Genomic DNA, 20,696 nt, shown 5'->3' on the forward strand with positions numbered 1-20,696 from the left:
GAAGGATATAGTATTTAAATAAGCTATACCTTATATAAAAGATAGTCTTATCTTCTAAGTCTAGTATAAGTTAAATATAATAGAAAGCTTATTAAATATCCTATTTAATATAAATTTTACCCTTTCTAATATACTAAAGTAACTTAGAAATAAGAGGAAGAGGGTATAAATCCTTAGTAGTCTAGTTATTAAGCTATTAATAATCTATATAAAACCTTTACCCTTTATTAGGCTTTTTTACTACTAGAATAGGAGAAGTAAAGGTAGTAAAGCTTTCTATAATAAAGTCTTTTTAAATATTTTCTATAATATATTCCTTTATAGCTTAAAGCTATTCTAGAGATATTCTATAGAGAGGATTAGGAGGAAGTTCTAGTAGACCTTTATATATAAGAGATATTTTATAATTAATACCTATATAATATAGTAGAAGCTTATTTAACTTAGTCTTAGAGAAGATATCTTAGAATTCCTTATAAGTAGAAGATAATTTAGAAGCTAGTAATTCCTTAATTTCTTTATCTTTAATAGCTTATTAAACTTATATAAGGTTTATAGTATAAATCTCTATTAGTATAACTTATATTTTATAGATAGAAAGTTTAAAAGTATCTTAAGTTTAAAATTTAATTCCCTTAATAACCTATACTAAGGAAAGAAGGTATTTATTAAAGTTTTAATCTCTATAATCTATATCTATCTAGTATTCTTTCTATAGTATATTACTTTATATAGAAAGCTTTAGTAGTTATAAAAGATATTAAAAGGATTAGTTAACTAGTAGCTATCTCTAGACTAGTTTATATTATTTATAGTTAGAAAGAATATTATACTAGTTAAAAAACTATTACCTAAGAATTATATTATTCTAGCTAATATTATAAATAAAAGTATAAGTAGAAACTATTTAATACTAGAAATAGAGTTATAGATAAAAGTAAAAATTAACCTTCTTATTTATATATTAGTTAAATATAGTAATATTAAGCCCTTTACCTATTATTCTCTTTTTTATAGTACCTATAGACTAGAGAGTTAGTAGTAGCTTAGGGTAAATAAAACTTATACTATTAGTACTAGTATTAGCTAGGGTATAAATTTCTAAAATATAGCTATTAGATATAATTAAGGTTTATATAGTAAAAGGTTTACCTCTAATAAAGTAATTAAAATTTATATAAGAACCCTTAATATATATTACTCTAAGTTTAGATCTAAGGTAGGAGACTTTACCTAGGCCTTATTATTTTTTAAGGATAAAGGCTAGTCTTACTCTATATAATTATCTTTTATTTATTCTTCTTCTATTAACTCTATTATTTTAGATTCTAGTTATAGATATTATCTCTATAAATAGCTAAACTAGCTATATTAATTATATAGTTTAATTTCTATATAGATCTTAGCCCTACCTTTATAAGTAGTATTATATAAGGAAGCCCTAAAGATAGATTAAGTCTAAATATAGCTTAATAATAAGGTACTTATATTATTTAAGGAGTAGTTCTTACTCTTTCTTACTATCTTTTCTTTATATATTTCTTATAAAAGTAAGTATAGTCTTTCTTTAGCTAAATTAATAATTATTAAGACTTTAAATAATTAGATAGGCTTATTAGAGGTACTTATAAAAGTTAATATTCTTATTTTACTCTATAGTAACTATATAGATTTAAAGGAGAAGATCTATTATAGTATAAAAGTCCTCTTTCTATTATTTTTAAGAAAGATCTATATCTAAAGCTAATTATATAAAGTTAGATTAAAACTTTTAAAGGTCTATTAGAATATAATATATAAATATATATAGCTATTTCTTAGTATCTTTATATTTATATAAACTCTAGAAAAGGTTATTTAGGAATTTAAAGATATTCTTATCTAAAGTAATTTTATTTACCTTTATATAAGAAGTAAGGAAAGGAGTTAAGTATTATAAGATTTTTCTATTAATATAGAAGATAATATATTTTATAATATTCTTCTTAGTTTCTTCTACTATACTTTTTATAAAATAATTATAATTTTATTTAATTTTATTTTAAATAAGGAGAGTTTAATTCTTATATAAGGGTTCTTCTTTACTAGTAAGAAGAGGAGAATTAAGAACCTTTCTACTTTAATATTTCTTATTAAAAGTAGTAGAGGAGAGAGTTTTAGTAATAGTCTCTTTTATATAGATAGGTAAGGTATTATAAGTTCTTTATATTCTTTTAATAAAAGGATTTTAGAAAAAGGTAATAGGTCTTTAGCTATAAGGAGGTTTAAAATCTCTAATCTAATTATTCTTAATAATTTATATTAAGGCCTAGGTATAGTTTAGGACTATTTACTCTAGAATCTAAATATATCTTTATATATAAATAAGTTATTATTATATATAAGGTTTATTTAAAGAAGCTATCTTATAATTAAATTATTTAATCTTTTAAAGTAGAATCTTTATAAAAGCCTCTATAACTAGAACTTTTATTATATAGGTAGAATTAAAGATTTAAAAATATTCTATTACTATTATTAGACTAATTAAAGTAAAGTTATAGAGTTTAATTAGAGAAGGAGAATTATTATCTTTAATTAAGGATTATTTTAAATTTTAAGAATCTTCTTATCTCTTATATAAATTTTATTAGATAGATTAATTAGTATTAGTACTACTAATAATACTAGATATATAGGCTTCTTTATTAATTATACTATTTTTAATAGTCTTCTATTTAGAATATCCCTTAAATAGGTATAGATAGGATACCTTTTAAATATTTATATACTACTCTATAGTCTTAAATAAAGACTTCTATAGTTAATATATACTTAATACTCTTTAGCTATTAGATAATACTAATATACCTAATAAGGATAACTTAGATTTATTAGGGAAAAGTAATAAGTAGTCTTATATAAGACTATAACTATATATATTATTACTTAGATTAAATATTATAATACCTTTATAGATAATAAAATAAGATAGAGCTAATATTTAGAATAATCTTTTATATCTATTATAACTTATAAGATTCTTATTTTATAGGTTAGGGCTAAAGGTAAATTACTAGAGAAAATATATATATTTTAATTAAATATAATAAGTTAAAAGAATAAAATATAAAAGATACTTATTTCCTATCTATTTCTTAATCTTTCCTTTATACCTTTCTATTTTCTTATCTTTATATAAGGGTTAATAGTTATTATTAGGTTATTTCTAAAGATAAGGTATTAATAGATTATTATATTATATCTATCTAAGGCTATAGTAGCTAGTATTAGCCTAAGGTATAACTAGTATTTAATCTAAGGCTATAGTAGCTAGTAGCTTATAACTATATAATACTAGGTTTATCTATAGTAGCTAGTATCTTATAACTATATAATACTAGGTTTATCTATACTAGCCTTAGTACTTATATAGGTATATAAATACCTATTATAATACCTCTTTATATAATACTAGACCTATACCTACTAGCTAGTTAGATATATAACTAAGTAATAAGGATATTAATTACTAGGAGAGAGGGGGGAGGGGGATAGTATTATATACTATATAGTATATATAGTTATATTTTATAGTATTTAGTATTTACTATTTACTATATATATATATACTAGCTATTTATAGCTAGTTAATGTATAGATAGTTATTCTATATAGACTATATAATAACTACTCTTACTCCCTACTTATTAGTTATTAATAGTCTATATTAGTTTACTCTACTAGGCGCTATAATAAGTATTATATACTATATAGTATATATAGTTTATATTTTATAGTATTTAGTACTTAGTATTTACTACTTATATATATACTAGCTATTTATAGCTAGCCTAGGAGTAGATAGTTATTCTATACTAGCTATATAATAACTACTCTTACTTCTTACCTATTAATTATTAGTAGTCTATATTGATTTACTCTACTAGGCGCTATAATAGTAGGTCCTCTAGGGTATTTTCTAGGTTTATACTAAATTTTAGGCATATTACTATAGTTAGCTACTAAATTCAGGCTTGTTGTCTCTAGGAAAGGAGGTAAATTATTAAAGGGGATTAGAGTAAAGCTTGCAGAGAGCCATATACGAAGCGAAAGGCTGAGAGAATTCGAGAAGTCAATCTAAACTCAGTGTGGCACGAAAGGCCGGAAGGCTCCTTATATCACACAAGGCAAATCGCGCAGAATCATGTGCGCCAAGCTGCCATGGTGCCGTGATAGGATCATCGGGGTGATGATTTGCGGCACTCAGTAGAAGCTTAGAGTGGGGTTATGTCAGCTTTAGGGGCTGACCATTTGTGCCTCGCTCCAATGATCGGCAAGGGTTGAAAGACAACTAGATGTTGAAGAGTTGCCGTTGATAAAATGTCGGGAGCGGAACAAGGACGCTGTAGTTCAGATAATGTAATTTATCTCGGCCTACCCATACCATAGATAGATTAGGGGAATGCCGTAGCATGGCATTGCGAATCGCTTCGCCATTTGCCGCATTGATCACTTCCTAGCAGCTCTTTCCGGAATCATCTCGCCGGGTGCATTCATTAGGGACTCAACACCGTGTTGTCCCAAGTGGTTCTCGTGTCATCATTATCATTGGCTATTAGTAATAGTACCGTTCCATCTCCCTCTGCTTGTGTATTCGTGCAGACGGGGGCTCAGGTGTAAATACTCTCGGTATAAGCATTGACCTGCAGGCCCTTCTCGGCCATCTCAGCATCACGCAAGAACTCCAAGGGCATCCAAACCAAGTGGCCCTTGATTTCATCCAACAGGCGCCTGATGTCTGCCACACTGCGATGGACATCATAGATGTGTCCCTGCTTGTGCTGGGTATCCGACTTGGAAGTGTCCGTTGGGGGGAGGAATTTAGCATAGTCCTCAAACGTTTTGACTGGAAAATTGTCAGAAAGATCAAATGCTCAAGGCTAATGACGAGTAGTGAGAGGGGACTTACTGTTGTCATCTGGATCGGCATGGAACAAGTCTCTAAAGATCTCCGTGTTCCGCGTTGCATTACCCGTCCACATGCTCCAGACTTGGTCGCCCAGTGGATCAGCTACAAATTGGAAGCTGGGGTCGTCCTCTTGGTTGTCGTTCGGGCAGTCACCCGGCGGCTGGGCGTTGGGGTCATTTGACGCATCAAAAGGCTGAGATTTGATCAGACCAAGGTGCTCGCGCCAAAGCATTCGACGCAGAGTAGCGGCGTGCCGACCGGCTTTGTACGGCTGCCCGTTCATCTCAGATTCAATGGTATCACGATCTTCCATGACTATTGTTAGTTCGGAGTCGTGGAAGCCGATTTGAGACTACATGGCCAGGTCAGTACAAAGGGCTTCAAAATGGCGGACGGCAGTGGTAATTACCCGATCGTTGATGTTGGAGCTGCCACACAGCACAATCTTGTCATCCACAATGCACACTTTGCCGTGGATGTAAAGCTCCTCCTGGACAAAGTTCGCCTTCTCCGAATCTGGTTCTTCAGGGTCCCAAGGCTCCTCGGCAACCTTTCCACCGTCCTGCAGGGCGTGCTGTGCAATGGAGTCGTTGCTGATTACATGGTCTTCACCATCACTCCTCAAGCCCGCAGCCTCGCGCTTGGCTTCGAATTTGCGCTTGCGGTCCATCATAATCTCCCGCTCCTCATCGTTTGTGTCCGAGTCATAGCCGCCCTCACTGCTAGAATCTCCCTTGGCACCGGTGATTCCACTGGACATGATCTCCTCTGCGTTGGCTCTTTGTACGTCTTCATACTTGACGCCTGACGCTTCCTCCTGCTTGCGCATGGCGGGCGTCGTGTTCAAACGGTCGTAGCTTCTCAGATTGAAGCAGAAGACGTGGTCGTCGGGATTGACCCCCTGACTGCGAATTTGCTCCTTGATGGAATGCTCGCCCCGATTGATCGACTTGTATTGATAGTCCATAATGGCACGCGTGCCGGTAGCAGCATCACTGCGAAGATCGCCTGCGAAGCCGGGGATTGCTGGTATGACAATGATGACGCGGAACTTCCGGTTTTCCTTGCCAGCCTTCACACAGGCATCGACAATGGCGCGACCGATCTCGTTGTGAATAGGCGATTGATGTTCGCCAGTGGCAGTAACTAGGTTCATAGTGAGCAATCAGGACTTTGGTTGGCGATGGGGGCATTGACGAACTGAAGAACTGGTTTTCAATGTAAACGAAATGCTGTGCGTTTCTGATGACTTCACAGTAAGCATTTTGGATGCTGTGCTCCGTCAAGATTCCACTACTCCAATCGGCACTGCTCCGAACCAGCTGAGCATGGACCTTCCCATCTCTGGCGCCCTTGAGCGATGGCTTAGAATCCATCGGAGTCAAAGGGTGCTGGATGTAATCGCCGACGGGGAACTTGGGTCTTTGTACAGCCACCAAATCCTCATCCTCACCAAGCCTGCCTTCCAAGCAGAGCCAATCGAAGCGCTTGTCACGCTTGTACTTGTCGCGCTTGACAAAGTTCCAGCGGAGCACAAAGTGTTCTGCAATGTCATAGACACAAGGGCCAATCAATCCCATGGCCACATCGTGCCAAGGCATGCGGCCGAACTCGGACTTTGAAAGCTCATTGGACTTCCAATCCTCGACAGATTGGAAGTCCATGATGCGGTTGTTGTTGAAATCTTGGCCTGGGAAGATTTCGTGCTGGACGCCGCTGGGGTGGACGTCGGCCATTTGATGCTGCTTGTTGTCCCAACGACCAAAGCAAAGATCCAGACCACCAATGAAGGCCATTTCATAATCAATGACGATGAACTTTTCATGATGGGCCCAGTAAAAGGTCATGTCACCAGCGTTTTCAAATATGTTGTGGTCAGGATGTCTCATGACGTGAATGTTGCCGTGACCAGGCGAGCCCTCGGGGCATAGGTTCCTCAGAGCATGTTTGGTGTGGGCGCTATTGCACGTCAAGGCCTGATTGACTTCTTTGTACACAATGACGTAGATTTTGACGCCAGCTTCAGCACGGCGCTTCAAAACCTGGTCGAGGCGCCATTCCTGGTTGTAGTAGGGTGGGCGACGGAGGAACAGCTCCGGGGAGAGCCACCAATCAGCAATGTAAATGGTCTCCTTGGCCCGCTCCAAGGCAACACTGACGGCCCAAAAGTAGTCGCGACCGTCGACATACCACTTGATCAGATTGTTGTCTCTTTCCGGGGCGAAGCTGTCAAAGCGGTGGCCCTCGGCAATCTTGGAGCGCTTTGCGTCGGTGCGCTGCTCGTGCTCCTCGTCGTGGCGGTGGTTGGGGTTGACGAGGTTGTTCAATTTGCCAATTTTGTTCTTGAGGTGAGTCGCCTGGACCTTGACATCGTAGAGGTGGGTGTTTTTGAGCTTCTCGCGCAGGCCGGGGAAGGGATGCATTAGGTGGCCCTTGAAGCCGTGGGGTTGGTGGGATTCTTTGTCGTGCTCGGCGGCATGCTCGCTGGCTTCGGGCTGCTGGGCGGGGCCGGTGAAAGACATGGCGCGCGGCGTGAGCAGGAGGGGAGAGAACGAGCGGATGGGAGGGAGGAGAGGAGGGAGTGGAGGGCAGGGCAGGGCGGAGGGCGAGGGATGGTGGGGAGTGGAGGAGCGGTGGTGGTCGGAGCGGCGGGAGGATTTAAGTACAAGGAACAGGAAAGCTGTGTACAGCCGTGCCGTCAATCAACACAAGTCAGGTTAGGTTAGGTTAGGTTGACTTCAGTTGGGTTGGCCGACTGGAAACAGGCTGCGGTGCGGACGGTGGTGGGGAGGGGTGCTGTGAGTGGTGGGTGCCGGTGGTGGGTGGTGACTGGTGCGGGACCTGGGCTGGCAGGATCCCTGTGCCGTTCCTGCCTCGTCCCGACATGCAACGACTGCCTGCGGGGCCTCAGCTTGCTGCGCCGATCCGGCAACCCACCGCGAACCCTCTGACGTCAACCAGCAATGCATTAACTCTACCGTACCGTACCCTATCCTCAACTGAAGTGGTCGCAATGGTCTCCTTCGCCCATCTTCTTGCCAGCCCGTCCGCTCCTCAGCTTCCATCGCCGTCGCCGTTCCTTCTCCTCAGCCTCGCGCTCCAGTCGCCTCGTCTTCTTGCGCTCGTACACGGCCCGCACCGCTCGTCGCGTCTGTTCCTTGCCCTCGTCGAAGTTGGCCCGCGCCAGTTCCACCACCTTCTCAATGTCCTCCGGCGTATACACAAAGTTCCACGTTGACATGAAGTCCGAACTTCTTGGATCCACGCCCTCGACCGTGGGGTTCCCCAGAAACGGAAAGTAAACCACCGTAATGCCCGCGTCCGGCCTCATCAGCTCCCAATCGTCCTCGACTTGCTTCGACACAGACTGCTCCCCCTCGTCCGACACTCGCTGCTCGCTGGTCCCCACCCAAACGTTGCAGTATCCCAGGTCGTAGCTTGGTCGCTCCTTGCCCATCCGATTCTGGTGCCGCTGTTGCTCTTCCTGCTCCTCCTGCGCCTCGGCCACCTTCTCCGCGGCAGCCTCTTTGCTCTCCGCCTGCGCAGAGTCCAAATCCCGCTGAATCTGCGCCTCTGATGATTCGGACGGTGGCCACCCCGCTCCGACCGGCCACCCAATGATTCCTCTCTGCTTGGTATACCCCTCTGCCACCTTGAGCCAATTGTCCGTCCTGACATCTGCCGATGCATCAAACGCAATGACCATGTCCACATCACGACCGGGCCGGAGCAGTGGATATATCGGCAGGTTGTTGCTCATACCCGCATCCATGAGCTGCAGATTCGACGTCGTAAACATGCTCTCTGGACACGTCGGGGGCAGTGATCCCTGCAAGCCGAGTGCGTAGTTGGGAATGACGGCAGGGTCTATGGGATGCGTTCTGGCCAGATCCTGATCCCTCTCTGCAATCATCTCGTCGATGCCCCCGAAACCAGTCAGTCCGCGCAAAATTGGCCGAATTTCCTTGTAGTAGTGCGAAAGCGTTGCGCAGAATGCGCTTCCCCAGATGCCGAGCATCAATGGAATGCGCAGCTCAGGGAGAGCGAGTCCGTTGTCGCGCCACAGCCCTTTGCCCCCATAGAATTGACGTCCGACCGCCCAAGTCGGGATTCCAGCACCAAGCTCTTCGCTCCACATTTCGTACGGCGTGAATCTATGCCGGTCAGCACAATCCCAGGACCCTGGCGCCATTGGCCGAAATTGGAACTCACTCAAACCACTGAAACCACGCCTCCTTTTTCGAACCATCCGAGTTCTGCTCATCTGGTGGTATCTCATGCCGCACCGCCGTGTATATTGGCAACGGAAACACTCCATTGTCTACAAATCGTCGCTGGTTCGAGATCTTCATGTCGGTATAGTCGATTCCAAGCTCACCCTTGGGTACCATGAGACGAGCCGCAAGGAGCAGGCCGTAGATGTCCACAATCCCAAAGTCAGCCCCTGGCACACCCTTGTATTTCTCCACCATTCCACTGAGTAAGTATTTGTTGGTCGGAGCGCTGTTGATCATGGCCAATGCCGGCGGCGGATAGCATATGTGAATACCCAGCCTGTTCTTCAAATGATTGATGAGGCGCTGGTGACTTTGCCCGGTGATGGAAGAATAGTAAAGCGCCTGAAGCCAACAACTCCCGCTGACACCGGCGGTGTAAGTAACGCAGTCGAAAAGACCGGCCTCGCTGGCTGAAAGATACGATGAAGACGTAGCGACGAGAGCCCGGAGGCCGCCTCCAGAGCCACACATGGCAATTGTGGGCACGTCATCCGGGTGGATTTCGTTTTCGTCCAGGTCCAAGTATCGCGCCAGGGCTTGCCGCAGGTAAAGTTTGCGCTTCTGAAGAAAGCGCCGCTCCTCCTCGCACAGTTCGTTGGAGATGCGAACGCGAGCATCCCACACGATTTCTGGATTGATTTCTGGATCATGTGCTTCGTGCCAGATTTCTTCTGCCAGAGAGCCAGGGGCCATAGAGAGCTCATTCTGTAGCTTGGTGATGAATGCAGGCAGAGTTCTGACCCAATCTGGGACGAGCAGCCCCGACACCGTCTCTGGCAGCGACGAAATCGCGACTACGACGCCATCCCACACAGACTCCCGCCTCACATCAGTCTCCTTGTCATCGCCGACCGCGACCCTTGCTTGTGACGGCGGAGGTTGTTGCCCAGGCTTGCCTTCATCCTTGCCGTACTGGAATTCTTTCCCACGATGTATAACCTTCGGACGATCAGCCACTTCGGTGGTCTTATGAGACAGATCTTCCGTGTTCTGTGAGCTCGATTCGGTGCGCAGGAGGAGTCGTCGAGCCGGCGAGAAGTCGTGGGAAGCTTGCTCGGAACAGGCGTACAGCGCAAGACCCCCGGTGCAAGTCGCGAGTGCCAATGCGCCGGCGCCGCGCCGCAGAGAGAGGACACTCAGCCTGTGGCGAAGAGGAGTCCGAAGGAGACTCCTAGCCATTGGTCAGCTTTGAGTCGCAGCGAGGCAAGCAAAAGCAATTGTACCATGCAGAGCCGCGGCGACAAAGTTGGAGGCAGCGCAGCATCACGATAGCTGGGGGACGCGACAGTCTTGGCTTAGCTCATGGCCAGGGAAGGTCGTGGAAACGGAACACCAGCAGCAGGGTTCTGGCTCTGGTGCTTGTCCTGTTTCGAAACTGCAGTATTAGCCTGCAGGCGGGGGCGGGACACGGGCGAGCAGAGCAGAACAGCACAACGAGCGACCGAGGTTGGTTTGTTGTTGAAGGACGTTGGACACTCGGCAAGGTGTTTAGGTACAGGTAGGCAGGCCGGTTCGGGTTGAGCCAGGTTCCTTGGTCCCACGGGCAGGCCAGAGCAGCCCTCATGTCACGGTGACGGCACTGAGCTCAACCGGCCACCCACCCACTCTGTCATTCCTGGAACGAGGATCCGGCGCGCACTACTGGAGCTTCCCAGCAGCCAACCCAACACCTCAGCTCAGCCTTCCGGAAGCACGCGCCTGCCCGCTTGTCTCCATCTCCACTTCTTCACCTGCTTATTCGCGCCCGCGCCCATCCATTTCCCGGCCGAGCTCTGCTCGTGAGGAGACCAACTTCTGCCCCGACACCTGGCCATCGAACAAAGCGATCCCCCGTTCACGTCCCTCTCTCCCGCTGCCGACTCCTGCTCCTGCCGCGCCCAAACACTCATGCCCTGTCCTCGCAAACGCCGTCCCTCGTCGAAACCCTGTCCGACATCCACTCGGCTGCGACCGTCGACCTGAGCAGCCATCATGGTCGCGCCACGCAAGATGGCGCTCGCCGAAGAGAGCGCCGAGGTCGAGGTCTTGTTTGCCAACATGGAGAAGTTGAAGAGCTTGACCAAGAAGATCCAAGGCTCACTCAACCGCCTGGAGACGAGCGGAAAGAGCGTCGAGGACGCTATCCGACCAATCTATGGCAACACCCAGCGCCTGCAGACCACCAACAACAGTGCGGCCCTCAAAATGGCCCATCTACGGGAACAGACCATGCTGACAGTCGCGCAGACATCGACAAGGTCGTCGAGGCAATAGACCGCATCCGGCAGCCTCTCGATCAAAGGAGTCGAGAAGAACGTGTCATCAACGCTGGGTATGTCCTACTTGCGACTCCAAAATCCATGCCTCCTCACTGACACCACCTAGGCCCAAGAAAGTTGGTCTCGCAGACTTCATTGCTTCCCTCGACCGGACAACGCAAGCACTCGGCGAACTTAAACAATCCAACCTTCGCTCCAACCAGCAGGCCATTGCCGAACTCAACTCCCTACTCAAGCGGGGAACAAAGCAGCTGGAGGATGTCTTCCGGGAAATTCTGCGCGAAGACGCGCGGATGGTGGAACCTTTGCACTACATCACAAAACGTAAGGTTGAAAGGCACTGGCAGCCGCAAAGTGTATTAACCTGTAGGCAGAGCTTCCCTTTCCAGCCATTCCGGAGGACAAAGTCTCTCAGCTGCGCACCATAAACTCACATGTCGCTGCTTCTGTTGCTCAAATATCTCAGACCGACCTCCGCGACACCCCCACAGCAAAAATTTATGCCGAAGTCCGTGGAGAATACATGACCAACACGTTGAGAAATCTGTCGGCTGCGTGCGTTTCTACGGCAAAGAAGACGACGGCGGACGCTCTTTACCGACAGGGCACCAACGGAATCGGAACATACTGCGCGGGGATCGAGGGGATAATGACAGCAGAGTACAACAACATCTGTCACATCTTCGCCCGCGAGGATTGGGCCCGAGTATACACAGCAACCTGCCAGACTACGCTCAACGAGTTCGCCAAGACTTTGCGAGAGTTGAACACCCACGTCAAGAACAACCTTCTCACCGATTGCTTCCTTGCATACGAGATCATCGATGTTGTTTCAAATCTTTCATTGCGCTTGGAAAAGCACACAGGAGAGCTGAAGCGCGCAGTCGCCGATGCTCTGAAGCCAATACGCGAGACGGCCAAGTCTTCCCTTCGCTCTCTCCTTGAAGATGTGCGCAACAAGGTGCAATCTTTGGTTGCTGTGCCCATCGACGGAAGCGCTACAAATGCAACGGCCGAGATGATGGCGCGATTGCAGCAAATGACAAACTACCTGACGCCTCTGGCGTCTGTTTTGATCTCGCTCGGAGACGGCGGGTGGTCCAATGGGTCAACGGCAGCGTCGACTTCGTCGCACAAGTCTTTCGATGTCGGCGCCGACGGACGACAGCTCTTTGCCAACTATGCAATCGAGATGATCGACACCCACCTGAAGGAATTGGACGCCAAGGCGCGCGTGCTGCACAAGAGCAAGTCTCTGCAGGGCGTCTTCATTGCGAACAATGTTGCAATCATTGACAGGATGATACGCTCTTCCGAGTTGGCGGGGCTAATGGGAAGCGCGCAGAAGCTCGTCGAAGGATGGAGAAAGAAGGGCACGCAAGCCTACCTGGATGCTTGGAAAGAACCTTCGGCCTACTTGCTCGACGTGCAGTACACGAATCGCGGCGGGCGGCCTCCATCGGGAGGAGCACACTCGGTGGACTCTGCCAGCGTCATCAAGAACCTGAGCTCCAAGGACCGCGACAGCCTCAAGGAGAAGTGGAAGAACTTCAACGTTGCCTTTGACGAGCTGATTGCCAAACACAAGGGCTACGGGATGGAGAAGGAGGTCAAGACGCAGCTCGCACGCGAGGTGCAGACTATGATTGAGCCCCTGTATGGACGATTCTGGGACCGGTACCACGAGATTGACAAGGGAAAGGGCAAGTATGTCAAATACGACAAGGCGCAGCTTGGGACAACTCTGTCGAGCTTGGCGTGAGTAAGTTGGTGAGATGGCGGAGCGAAGCAATGTCGTGGGCGATATACCCTTGGAATCTGGGGGGCGGCTAGGGCGCGGGCACAGGGCGTACGGGCGAATGACTGGTACCTATGTGTATTTTAATGTTTAGAAGACGGAGGGGCTGTATGTGCAAAGGATCTCAGCACCAAGACACCAGACGGAATGGAATGCGTGGCATCCAGGGAGAACAAGGACGGAACTTGGGTGGTTGTCGACACGTGATGTGAGCGTCGTCGTGGCACAGCACCGTGGCACCGCACCGTGGACTGGACTGGACGACCTTCCCCTGCGCCTACCGTACCGCTGCCGCACGACAGCCCTGCTTCTGCCTCCCTTTCGGCGGGAAGCTCCCTCCCGAAAAAGCAGCACTACCTCACCTCTCTCCACCACACCTGCACACGTTTCTCTCCGTCCCTCTCCCACATCATCCCCTCTGTTGCTCGACCAATTCGGCGCGCCGCACCCCGGAAGCTCATCAATCGCTCAGAACGCTCGACCCCGTTGCGCACCCGGTCCGGCGCCAAGACCAATCCAGTTAATCCCTGCGTAACGGACCCCTTTCCACCAGCAATCAGACTTTCGTCGACAACACCTGCCTCAGCATCACCTGCCCACTGCAGCAGCGGCCGAGGACTCCTGTCGAAGCCCCATTCTCCCTCGCCGTCTTCTGCCATCGCCGACGCCTACTCTTCTGCATCTCTAGACTGACTGGTGAGTCCTGCAACCTGTGCCTGCCCGACCCGCTAGCACCACCACGCCCCCGAGGCCATCTCCGCCCGACCTCCCCCGCTGCCTTCTCACCACCTCCTCGCTCCTCGTCTCCACCCTCTTCGCTCGCTGACCACTTTGTCGCCTACAGTAGTCTCTCGTTTCCATTGCCAAAGCCAACGCTTACTTCTCCTTCGCCATGGGTGAGTTCTCCCCAGTCGGGCCATGTGTCCGCGTCCCGTCCTCAGCCATCTCTTTCCGCCGAACCAGCCATCGGCCCGCACGCTTGATGGCAGCCGTCGTTCGACTCCAAAACGTCGCCGCCCGCGCTCGACACTTGTCGCCAATGGCCGGCAGGCACGCGGGCTCAGCGATGGCTCCCATCTCAAAGTCATGCCGACACGCAGCTAATCTAGAGTTTCGCAGCCTCCAACGCCACCCCTGCCCCTGCGGCGGCTCCTCCTACAAAAGCGCCTCCCGTCCCCAACGGCAAGATCGCAACTCCCGATGGAAACGTCAAGAGCAGCAACATGATGCCCAATGGCCCTCAAGGATCCTCTCCGCAGACCGTGTCGTCCAAGGACCCCAAGGCCGCCGCGGCGGCTGCATCCGACTTGAGGAACATTGTGAGGAGGAAGCTCACCGGCTACGTCGGTTTTGCCAACCTGCCCAACCAATGGCACCGCAAGTCTGTTCGCAAGGGCTTCAACTTCAATGTGATGGTCGTTGGTACGTGGCCAATCTCCGGCGACAAGGGTTCGCGCACGTGTGGCTGTGGAATTGACGAATAGTAACTAGGCGAGTCTGGACTGGGAAAGTCGACCCTGGTCAACACTCTTTTCAACACCTCTCTTTACCCACCCAAGGAGCGCAAGGCCCCTTCTCTTGACATCATCCCCAAGACGGTCGCCGTCCAGTCCATCAGCGCCGACATCGAGGAGAATGGTGTCAGACTTCGTCTCACCGTCGTCGACACTCCTGGCTTTGGCGACTTCGTTAACAACGACGACTCCTGGCGCCCAATCGTTGAAAACATCGAGCAGCGCTTTGACGCGTACCTCGATGCAGAGAACAAGGTCAACCGCATGAACATTGTTGACAATCGCATCCACGCTTGCGTCTATTTCATCCAGCCTACGGGTCATTCCTTGAAGCCTCTGGACGTGGAGGTCATGCGCCGCCTCCACACCAAGGTCAATCTTATTCCCGTCATTGCTAAGGCTGACACCCTGACCGACGAGGAAATCGCCTCATTCAAGCAGAGAGTGAGTACGATTCCGAACTGGCGAACTGTCCAAAGCTAACGCGCATTTTCCAGATTCTGGCAGATATCCTCCACCACGGAATCCAGATTTTCGAGGGCCCGCGGTACGAGATGGATGACGAGGAGACGATCGCCGAGAACAACGAGATCCTTTCCAAGGTTCCTTTTGCCGTCGTCGGAGCCAACACAGACGTGACTACGTCGGATGGACGCAAGGTTCGGGGTCGTCGCTATCCCTGGGGCATCATCGAAGTCGACAACGAGGAGCACTGCGATTTCGTCAAGCTCCGTCAAATGCTGATCCGCACGCACATGGAGGAGCTCAAGGAACACACCAACAATTCGTTGTACGAGAACTACCGCTCCGACAAGCTCATCTCCATGGGTGTCTCGCAAGACCCGAGCGTCTTCAAGGAGGTCAATCCGGCGGTCAAGCAAGAAGAAGAGCGCACGCTCCACGAGCAGAAGCTGCAGAAGATGGAGCAGGAAATGAAGATGGTATTCCAGCAGAAGGTCGCCGAGAAGGAGAGCAAGCTCAGACAGAGCGAAGAGGAGCTGTATGCTCGACACCGAGAGATGAAGGAGCAGCTCGAGAAGCAGCGACAAGACCTCGAAGAGAAGAAGGCGAGAATCGAGAGTGGCAGGCCGCTCGAAGAAAAGGGCAAGAGAAAGGGTTTCTCGCTGCGCTAAGCAACGTCGCCGCCGTCATTGCAAGCGTCCCAGCGAGGAGACAAGCCTTGAGCCCGCACTTTGCCCACACGACAGGACCAAAAGCCTTTCCTTTACCACTTTCGATGAACGCTCCTTAGACCCTTTTTCCGACTTGCGGCATTCTAGGGCAACCTTAGGGACACAGCTAATAAAAGAGACAACGACGGCGATGCAAGTTGGGGTGTTTGTGCGTGTGTCGGGGGTGGTTCTGCTTGGACTGGGTTCTCGATTTCACTTTGTCTTGTTCTTGTTTCCATGCCTAAGCCGTTGCGGTCCTTTCACCCCTTTCCTTGCCTTTCAATTCGACCCTTCTCCTTTCTTCCAGGTCACTTATCCCTTCTTTTTGTTTTCTCTCTCTGTCTGCGTTTTTTTCCATAATCGTGCTTGATTGATACCTCCAGCATTGCAGTCTCCTTAGGTTGACAGCTATTTACACAGGTAGATCGCATTGTGGAGGGTAGCAGGTGGCAGGGGCTACACAGATTGCTTCTTTGCCATGTATTCTATACCGACACATCCGTAATCGAATTTAATCTCCTTGTCGTAGCTGCAGAGTGTAGTGTGTATGTGTGAGGCCAGTGCCGTTGAGCCAAGTGGCGTGACACCGTGACCATGGCATGCCATGCCTCTCTTCCAGCCCAGATAGGAAGTAGTTTTTTGAGAGAGGATGTGGTGGGTTGGTACCGGTACGGTAGGTTGTCGACGGGGCACGTGACATGGTGGAAGACTCCCCGTCAGGTTTGTTGTTGTTGGCTGCGGGAGGTCAGCGAGGGGGGAAGTGCTGGGATGACTATTTCGTCACTGCCCGAAGCGCCGCGGGTTGGCCTCTGCCCTGATCTGGCGGCCTCGGCCTCTGCATCCACCCGCCCACGGCACCCACCCACGTCAGGCAGCCTTCCCTCCAGCTCCCACAGCACCTTGCCTTGTCCATCCTCGACCTGGGAGCCTAGGCGTCTAGCTACCACCAACTTACCTGACCCTGCTCTTCCAGCCAACACCTCGACATCCATCACCTTCTACCGACTCCTAGACCCTTTACTGTAAGTCTCCTGTCACCCATGCCCCTTGCACTCTCGCCAAGCCAAGCCAGTCGCTCGCACAGTTGGAAAACGCTGGCCCGACCTATTCCACCTCGCACGGCACGCGTCAAGTCGGACGGGACGTGGAGAGCACCATTGCCCGCATCGCTTGCAATCTTGACACCGTGTCCGACCAGCTAGCTGACAACAACAGCACCACACTCGACACGGTTGCGCCATGGCCCCACCACCGACCGCGGCGATGCCTCTGCAACAGAGGTTGATTGAGCTGGCCAAGACGCTGCAGTTTGCCTGGTTTGCCGGCCATCTGACGCTCCTCTTTGCGACCCTCCGTTACGGTCTCTCCTACATCAGCTTCAACTACGCGTCCCGTTCGGCTCGGATTTCGTACCGCCTGGCTTTCCTCGCGGCTGCAGCCACGTATGGCATCGTTGTATACAAGGCTTACCGCGCACGCGTGCGCGCTGGCAAGCCCAACGGGCTCCTTGGCCTGATAGCCGACGAGAATGTCCAGTATCTGCGTATGTGGTCCCCTCACGCGCCCAATGCCTAGCCAGAGTCAAGAACGAGTCTTGCTTTGACACCTCTTCTGCTTTCATTCCGTTGCTGACTTGAAAACTGCAGTCATGGCTGTCGCGTGGCTCTCGAACACGTTCCAAGTACCTCTTGCGATGCTTCCATTCGCCGTCTACTCCATCTTCCACGTTCTCACCTACACACGGACGGCCCTTCTGCCAGTGTTGCAGCCGCCGCCCGCTTCCGAGTCGTCCTCCCCTACCAGCCGCCCTCCCCAGTCTCCTCTTTCCAACACCATTGGCAAGTTCGTCAAGGAGTACTACGATGCTTCCATGTCGCTGGTTGCTCTCCTCGAGATCACGCTGTGGTTCCGCATTGCCATCTCCGCGCTCCTGTTCCAGAAGGGCTCGTGGCTCTTGCTTCTGTTTTACACCGTCTTCTTCCGCGCCCGTGTTGCGCAGAGTGCATTCGTACAAGGTGCCATTGCGCAGCTGACGGCTCGTATCGATGCTCTGGCGCAGAACCAGAGTGCTCCTCCCCAACTTCGGCAGATTTGGGAGAGCGTGAAGAAGGCCGCCAAGCAGGCTTCGGACGCGACAAGCCCGGCACGCTTTGGCGGCGCCAGTCAACAGGGTCCCAAAAAGGCCCAGTGAGGCTGCGGATCGAACGTTGCGCGTCTGTGTCCTTCCGCTTTGGCCACACCAAGTTCCAATTCTCTAGCCCGGTGCAATATCCTCTTCTTGATTGTCATGATGAGCAAGCAAGCGTCAGCTTCTTTTCGGCACCAGTCATCAACTACAAGTTCATGATTTTCATTGCAGGAGTGCATGAGGTATGTGGAGATGGATTCGAAAAGCAGGAAGACCGCACGGAGATGCAGGTCAGCCGGCACATTGCATGTGCCTTGGACGGCGAAGAGGACAAAAAGAAACGCCGATTGAGGAAGGGGCGGAGCAGCCTATCGTCGGACGTGCGGAGAGGTCTCGGTTCATTGGATGCTGGTGGGCGAGTGATGCACACGGACGTGTACATGACGAAGCTCATGCGGGCTTGATGCGACATGGTTGTTTCCTATGGAAGTTCATTGTTCGGGCGAGGAGGGGTCTATATGGACTAGTGCTTCACTGCATGTGCTGTAGTGGTCAGTTCTTCTCCTTAGTTCTCATTTTCCTTGTCTTGCTCAAAAAGCTATTGCGTATGGGGCAGTCGGATGATCAAGGTTCAGTATGTTTGCGTGACTTGTTTTGGGTTTGCATCTGCTGTGCTGGTGCAGGCCTGTAGTAATGTCATTTCGTTGGTGCGGAGTCTTCTGCCGTCGGGGAATGGTAGTGACTTGTGAATCTGCATCGGACTGCGTCTCAGTGGGACGACTTACAGATGTTGGCGGCAAGACTATACTGCGTGCTTACCCCTCAATTGTCTTGGAATGCACGCGTGAGGCAGAAGCCTTAGTCTCCAATGGTTCATCAGCTATTGAAGCTCCCAAAAACACGCCATAGTGCCCGCCATTGCATTACCTGGTCTGCAATCGCCGCCACAAGCTGTAGGCATAGCATCCTTCCTCATGGCTCAACATTCTCCCAGCGGCCCCCTTGGACGCACGTGTCGGTACCAACGGGGAAAAAACAGCAACTATTCACGGAGCAAACGGCCAACGAGCGTCGTCTAGACTGTCATCTCAACCAAGTCGAGACGCAGCAGATCAACCTTCCAAGAAAGACGGACGCTTGGCACCCGACGACGTGTGGCAGGAGGCAAGCAAGCAAGCAAGCGAAAAAAGCGACACACACACACACACACACACACACACGTCTGGATCACCACATGGACCCGACGGCTGGCTGACTGGCGCTTCTTCGCCCGGGAATGGAGGGTTTTCTTGGGCCACGATCAACTGCAAACCCGGATATTTGAGTTTTTAGACCACGACTATTCAGAGAAGTCGGGGGATTGATGAGCCTGGCCAGTCAGGTTGGATGGGGAGAGGCCTGGCGCACAAAACGTGCCGGAGGCGTGGCTAGGCCAGGCTGGTCGGAGGAGGAGGGGGAGTTGCAAAGGGTGGAGATTTGGACGCGGGGTGGTGGGACTGGAGGAGGCGCTGCTCTCGTGATTGGTGCGGAGCCCGGTTGGAGGGCGGCGGAGAAAGTTGAAGGTCATGGCTTTGTGTCTTCTGTAGATGGAGTTGGTGGGGAGCAGAGCGGCGCACTAGGTCCTTGGTCGTTAACTTGCACAGTGTCTGGCTAGGCAACGTCGTTCTCGCGGAGCAAAGGAGTGCTGAAAGTTTCCAGTGACGTGATGTCTTCCATCACTCGTCGCTTCCGTTGATTGTAATCGTCGGACCTAGATGTGCTCCTCATCCTTACGATCTCGTCCGGGTGGAAATGACCCAGATGGAGCCAGAGTGACGGCGTCATCTGGCCTTGACCAGCTTCAGTTAGCAACGGAGGCAAAGCGGAATCCAAGGCATTTCCCAATGCGGCAGTTTTGTAAATAGAGGGGCGCGTGCGCGATTCGGAAGACGCAAAGGAGAAGATGGTCGCGAGTGTCATGTCAGCACTAGCAGAGACCTGCTGTGATGGCGTTGCGGGGGACCCCTGCCTGGCGTGTGGTAGCGTGCGAGTCCCTGATCTTGACGTCAAGGGATTTGGCACGAGAATTTCACTCGGGTAGTGGAAGCGAAAGAGAAGCGCCAGTGAGACTGGCAAGGAAAGACCACGCAGGGAGGCGCAAATATTGGTCTTGTTTGGACCAATGGTGTTGGCACGGAGAGAGCGAAGCTTGGTCGGGTTGCATGCAGCCCAGACAGCGCTAAGCAACTCGCGGACGTGAAGAAGTCTATTGCATACAAAATATTGACGAGATGGACAAGACCAATGGCTCTACACACATGCAGTCATGCCCACGGTCTGCTCAGGTACGGTACTTACAGGTAGGTAGGTCAGGCACCTTGGAGGACATATCACGTGCCGGAAACGACATGGCCCGGAGCCGGAGCAACAGCCGAATGGACCTTCAAGTTCAGGCACAAGCGACATCATGCCACCAAAGAATGACGAGATCCACATGGCCCGCGACTCTGGTCGAGGAACGTCACGGCTAATTATTAGGCACGGATGGAGGGAGGGGCCGTTGTTAAGCCGGCGCGATCCGGGGGCGACCACCAGCACAAAGCCCACCTAAGGGGAGAC

At 49.4% G+C, this 20,696-nt stretch overlaps 6 protein-coding genes across 6 annotated transcripts; 4 read left to right on the forward strand and 2 right to left on the reverse strand.

Moving 5' to 3' along the window:
* Positions 1-4,560: 4,560 nt before the first annotated feature.
* Positions 4,561-7,569, reverse strand: J3D65DRAFT_619116 (uncharacterized protein). Its single transcript, XM_066799713.1, has 4 exons — positions 6,153-7,569; positions 5,361-6,097; positions 4,952-5,303; positions 4,561-4,888 (listed from the first exon to the last, which is right to left on the reverse strand). The coding sequence occupies exons 1-4, from the start codon at positions 7,471-7,473 to the stop codon at positions 4,653-4,655; spliced, it is 2,646 nt and encodes an 881-aa protein (XP_066656853.1). The 5' UTR covers positions 7,474-7,569; the 3' UTR covers positions 4,561-4,652.
* Positions 7,570-7,899: 330 nt separating this feature from the next.
* On the reverse strand, positions 7,900-10,773 carry J3D65DRAFT_619120 (acyl transferase/acyl hydrolase/lysophospholipase). Its single transcript, XM_066799714.1, has 3 exons — positions 10,452-10,773; positions 9,164-10,399; positions 7,900-9,105 (listed from the first exon to the last, which is right to left on the reverse strand). Exons 1-3 carry the CDS (start codon positions 10,490-10,492, stop codon positions 7,947-7,949), a joined length of 2,436 nt encoding a protein of 811 aa, XP_066656854.1. The 5' UTR covers positions 10,493-10,773; the 3' UTR covers positions 7,900-7,946.
* Positions 10,774-10,842: 69 nt separating this feature from the next.
* Positions 10,843-13,590, forward strand: J3D65DRAFT_619123 (Cullin repeat-like-containing domain protein). Its single transcript, XM_066799715.1, has 4 exons — positions 10,843-11,398; positions 11,455-11,539; positions 11,593-11,810; positions 11,861-13,590. Exons 1-4 carry the CDS (start codon positions 11,200-11,202, stop codon positions 13,246-13,248), a joined length of 1,890 nt encoding a protein of 629 aa, XP_066656855.1. The 5' UTR covers positions 10,843-11,199; the 3' UTR covers positions 13,249-13,590.
* Positions 13,591-14,299: 709 nt separating this feature from the next.
* On the forward strand, positions 14,300-16,206 carry J3D65DRAFT_285412 (septin-7). Its single transcript, XM_066795111.1, has 3 exons — positions 14,300-14,706; positions 14,776-15,242; positions 15,296-16,206. Exons 1-3 carry the CDS (start codon positions 14,508-14,510, stop codon positions 15,929-15,931), a joined length of 1,302 nt encoding a protein of 433 aa, XP_066656856.1. The 5' UTR covers positions 14,300-14,507; the 3' UTR covers positions 15,932-16,206.
* Positions 16,027-16,452, forward strand: J3D65DRAFT_285144 (uncharacterized protein). The gene has a single exon (XM_066795110.1). The coding sequence runs from the start codon at positions 16,122-16,124 to the stop codon at positions 16,338-16,340; it is 219 nt and encodes a 72-aa protein (XP_066656857.1). The 5' UTR covers positions 16,027-16,121; the 3' UTR covers positions 16,341-16,452.
* Positions 16,453-16,795: 343 nt separating this feature from the next.
* On the forward strand, positions 16,796-18,252 carry J3D65DRAFT_285037 (uncharacterized protein). Its single transcript, XM_066795109.1, has 3 exons — positions 16,796-16,992; positions 17,186-17,513; positions 17,617-18,252. Exons 2-3 carry the CDS (start codon positions 17,210-17,212, stop codon positions 18,159-18,161), a joined length of 849 nt encoding a protein of 282 aa, XP_066656858.1. The 5' UTR covers positions 16,796-16,992; positions 17,186-17,209; the 3' UTR covers positions 18,162-18,252.
* Positions 18,253-20,696: the final 2,444 nt, after the last annotated feature.

The sequence above is a fragment of the Phyllosticta citribraziliensis genome, assembly GCF_038025025.1.
Source record: "Phyllosticta citribraziliensis strain CPC 17464 chromosome Unknown J3D65scaffold_4, whole genome shotgun sequence".
Lineage (NCBI taxonomy): Eukaryota > Fungi > Ascomycota > Dothideomycetes > Botryosphaeriales > Phyllostictaceae > Phyllosticta > Phyllosticta citribraziliensis.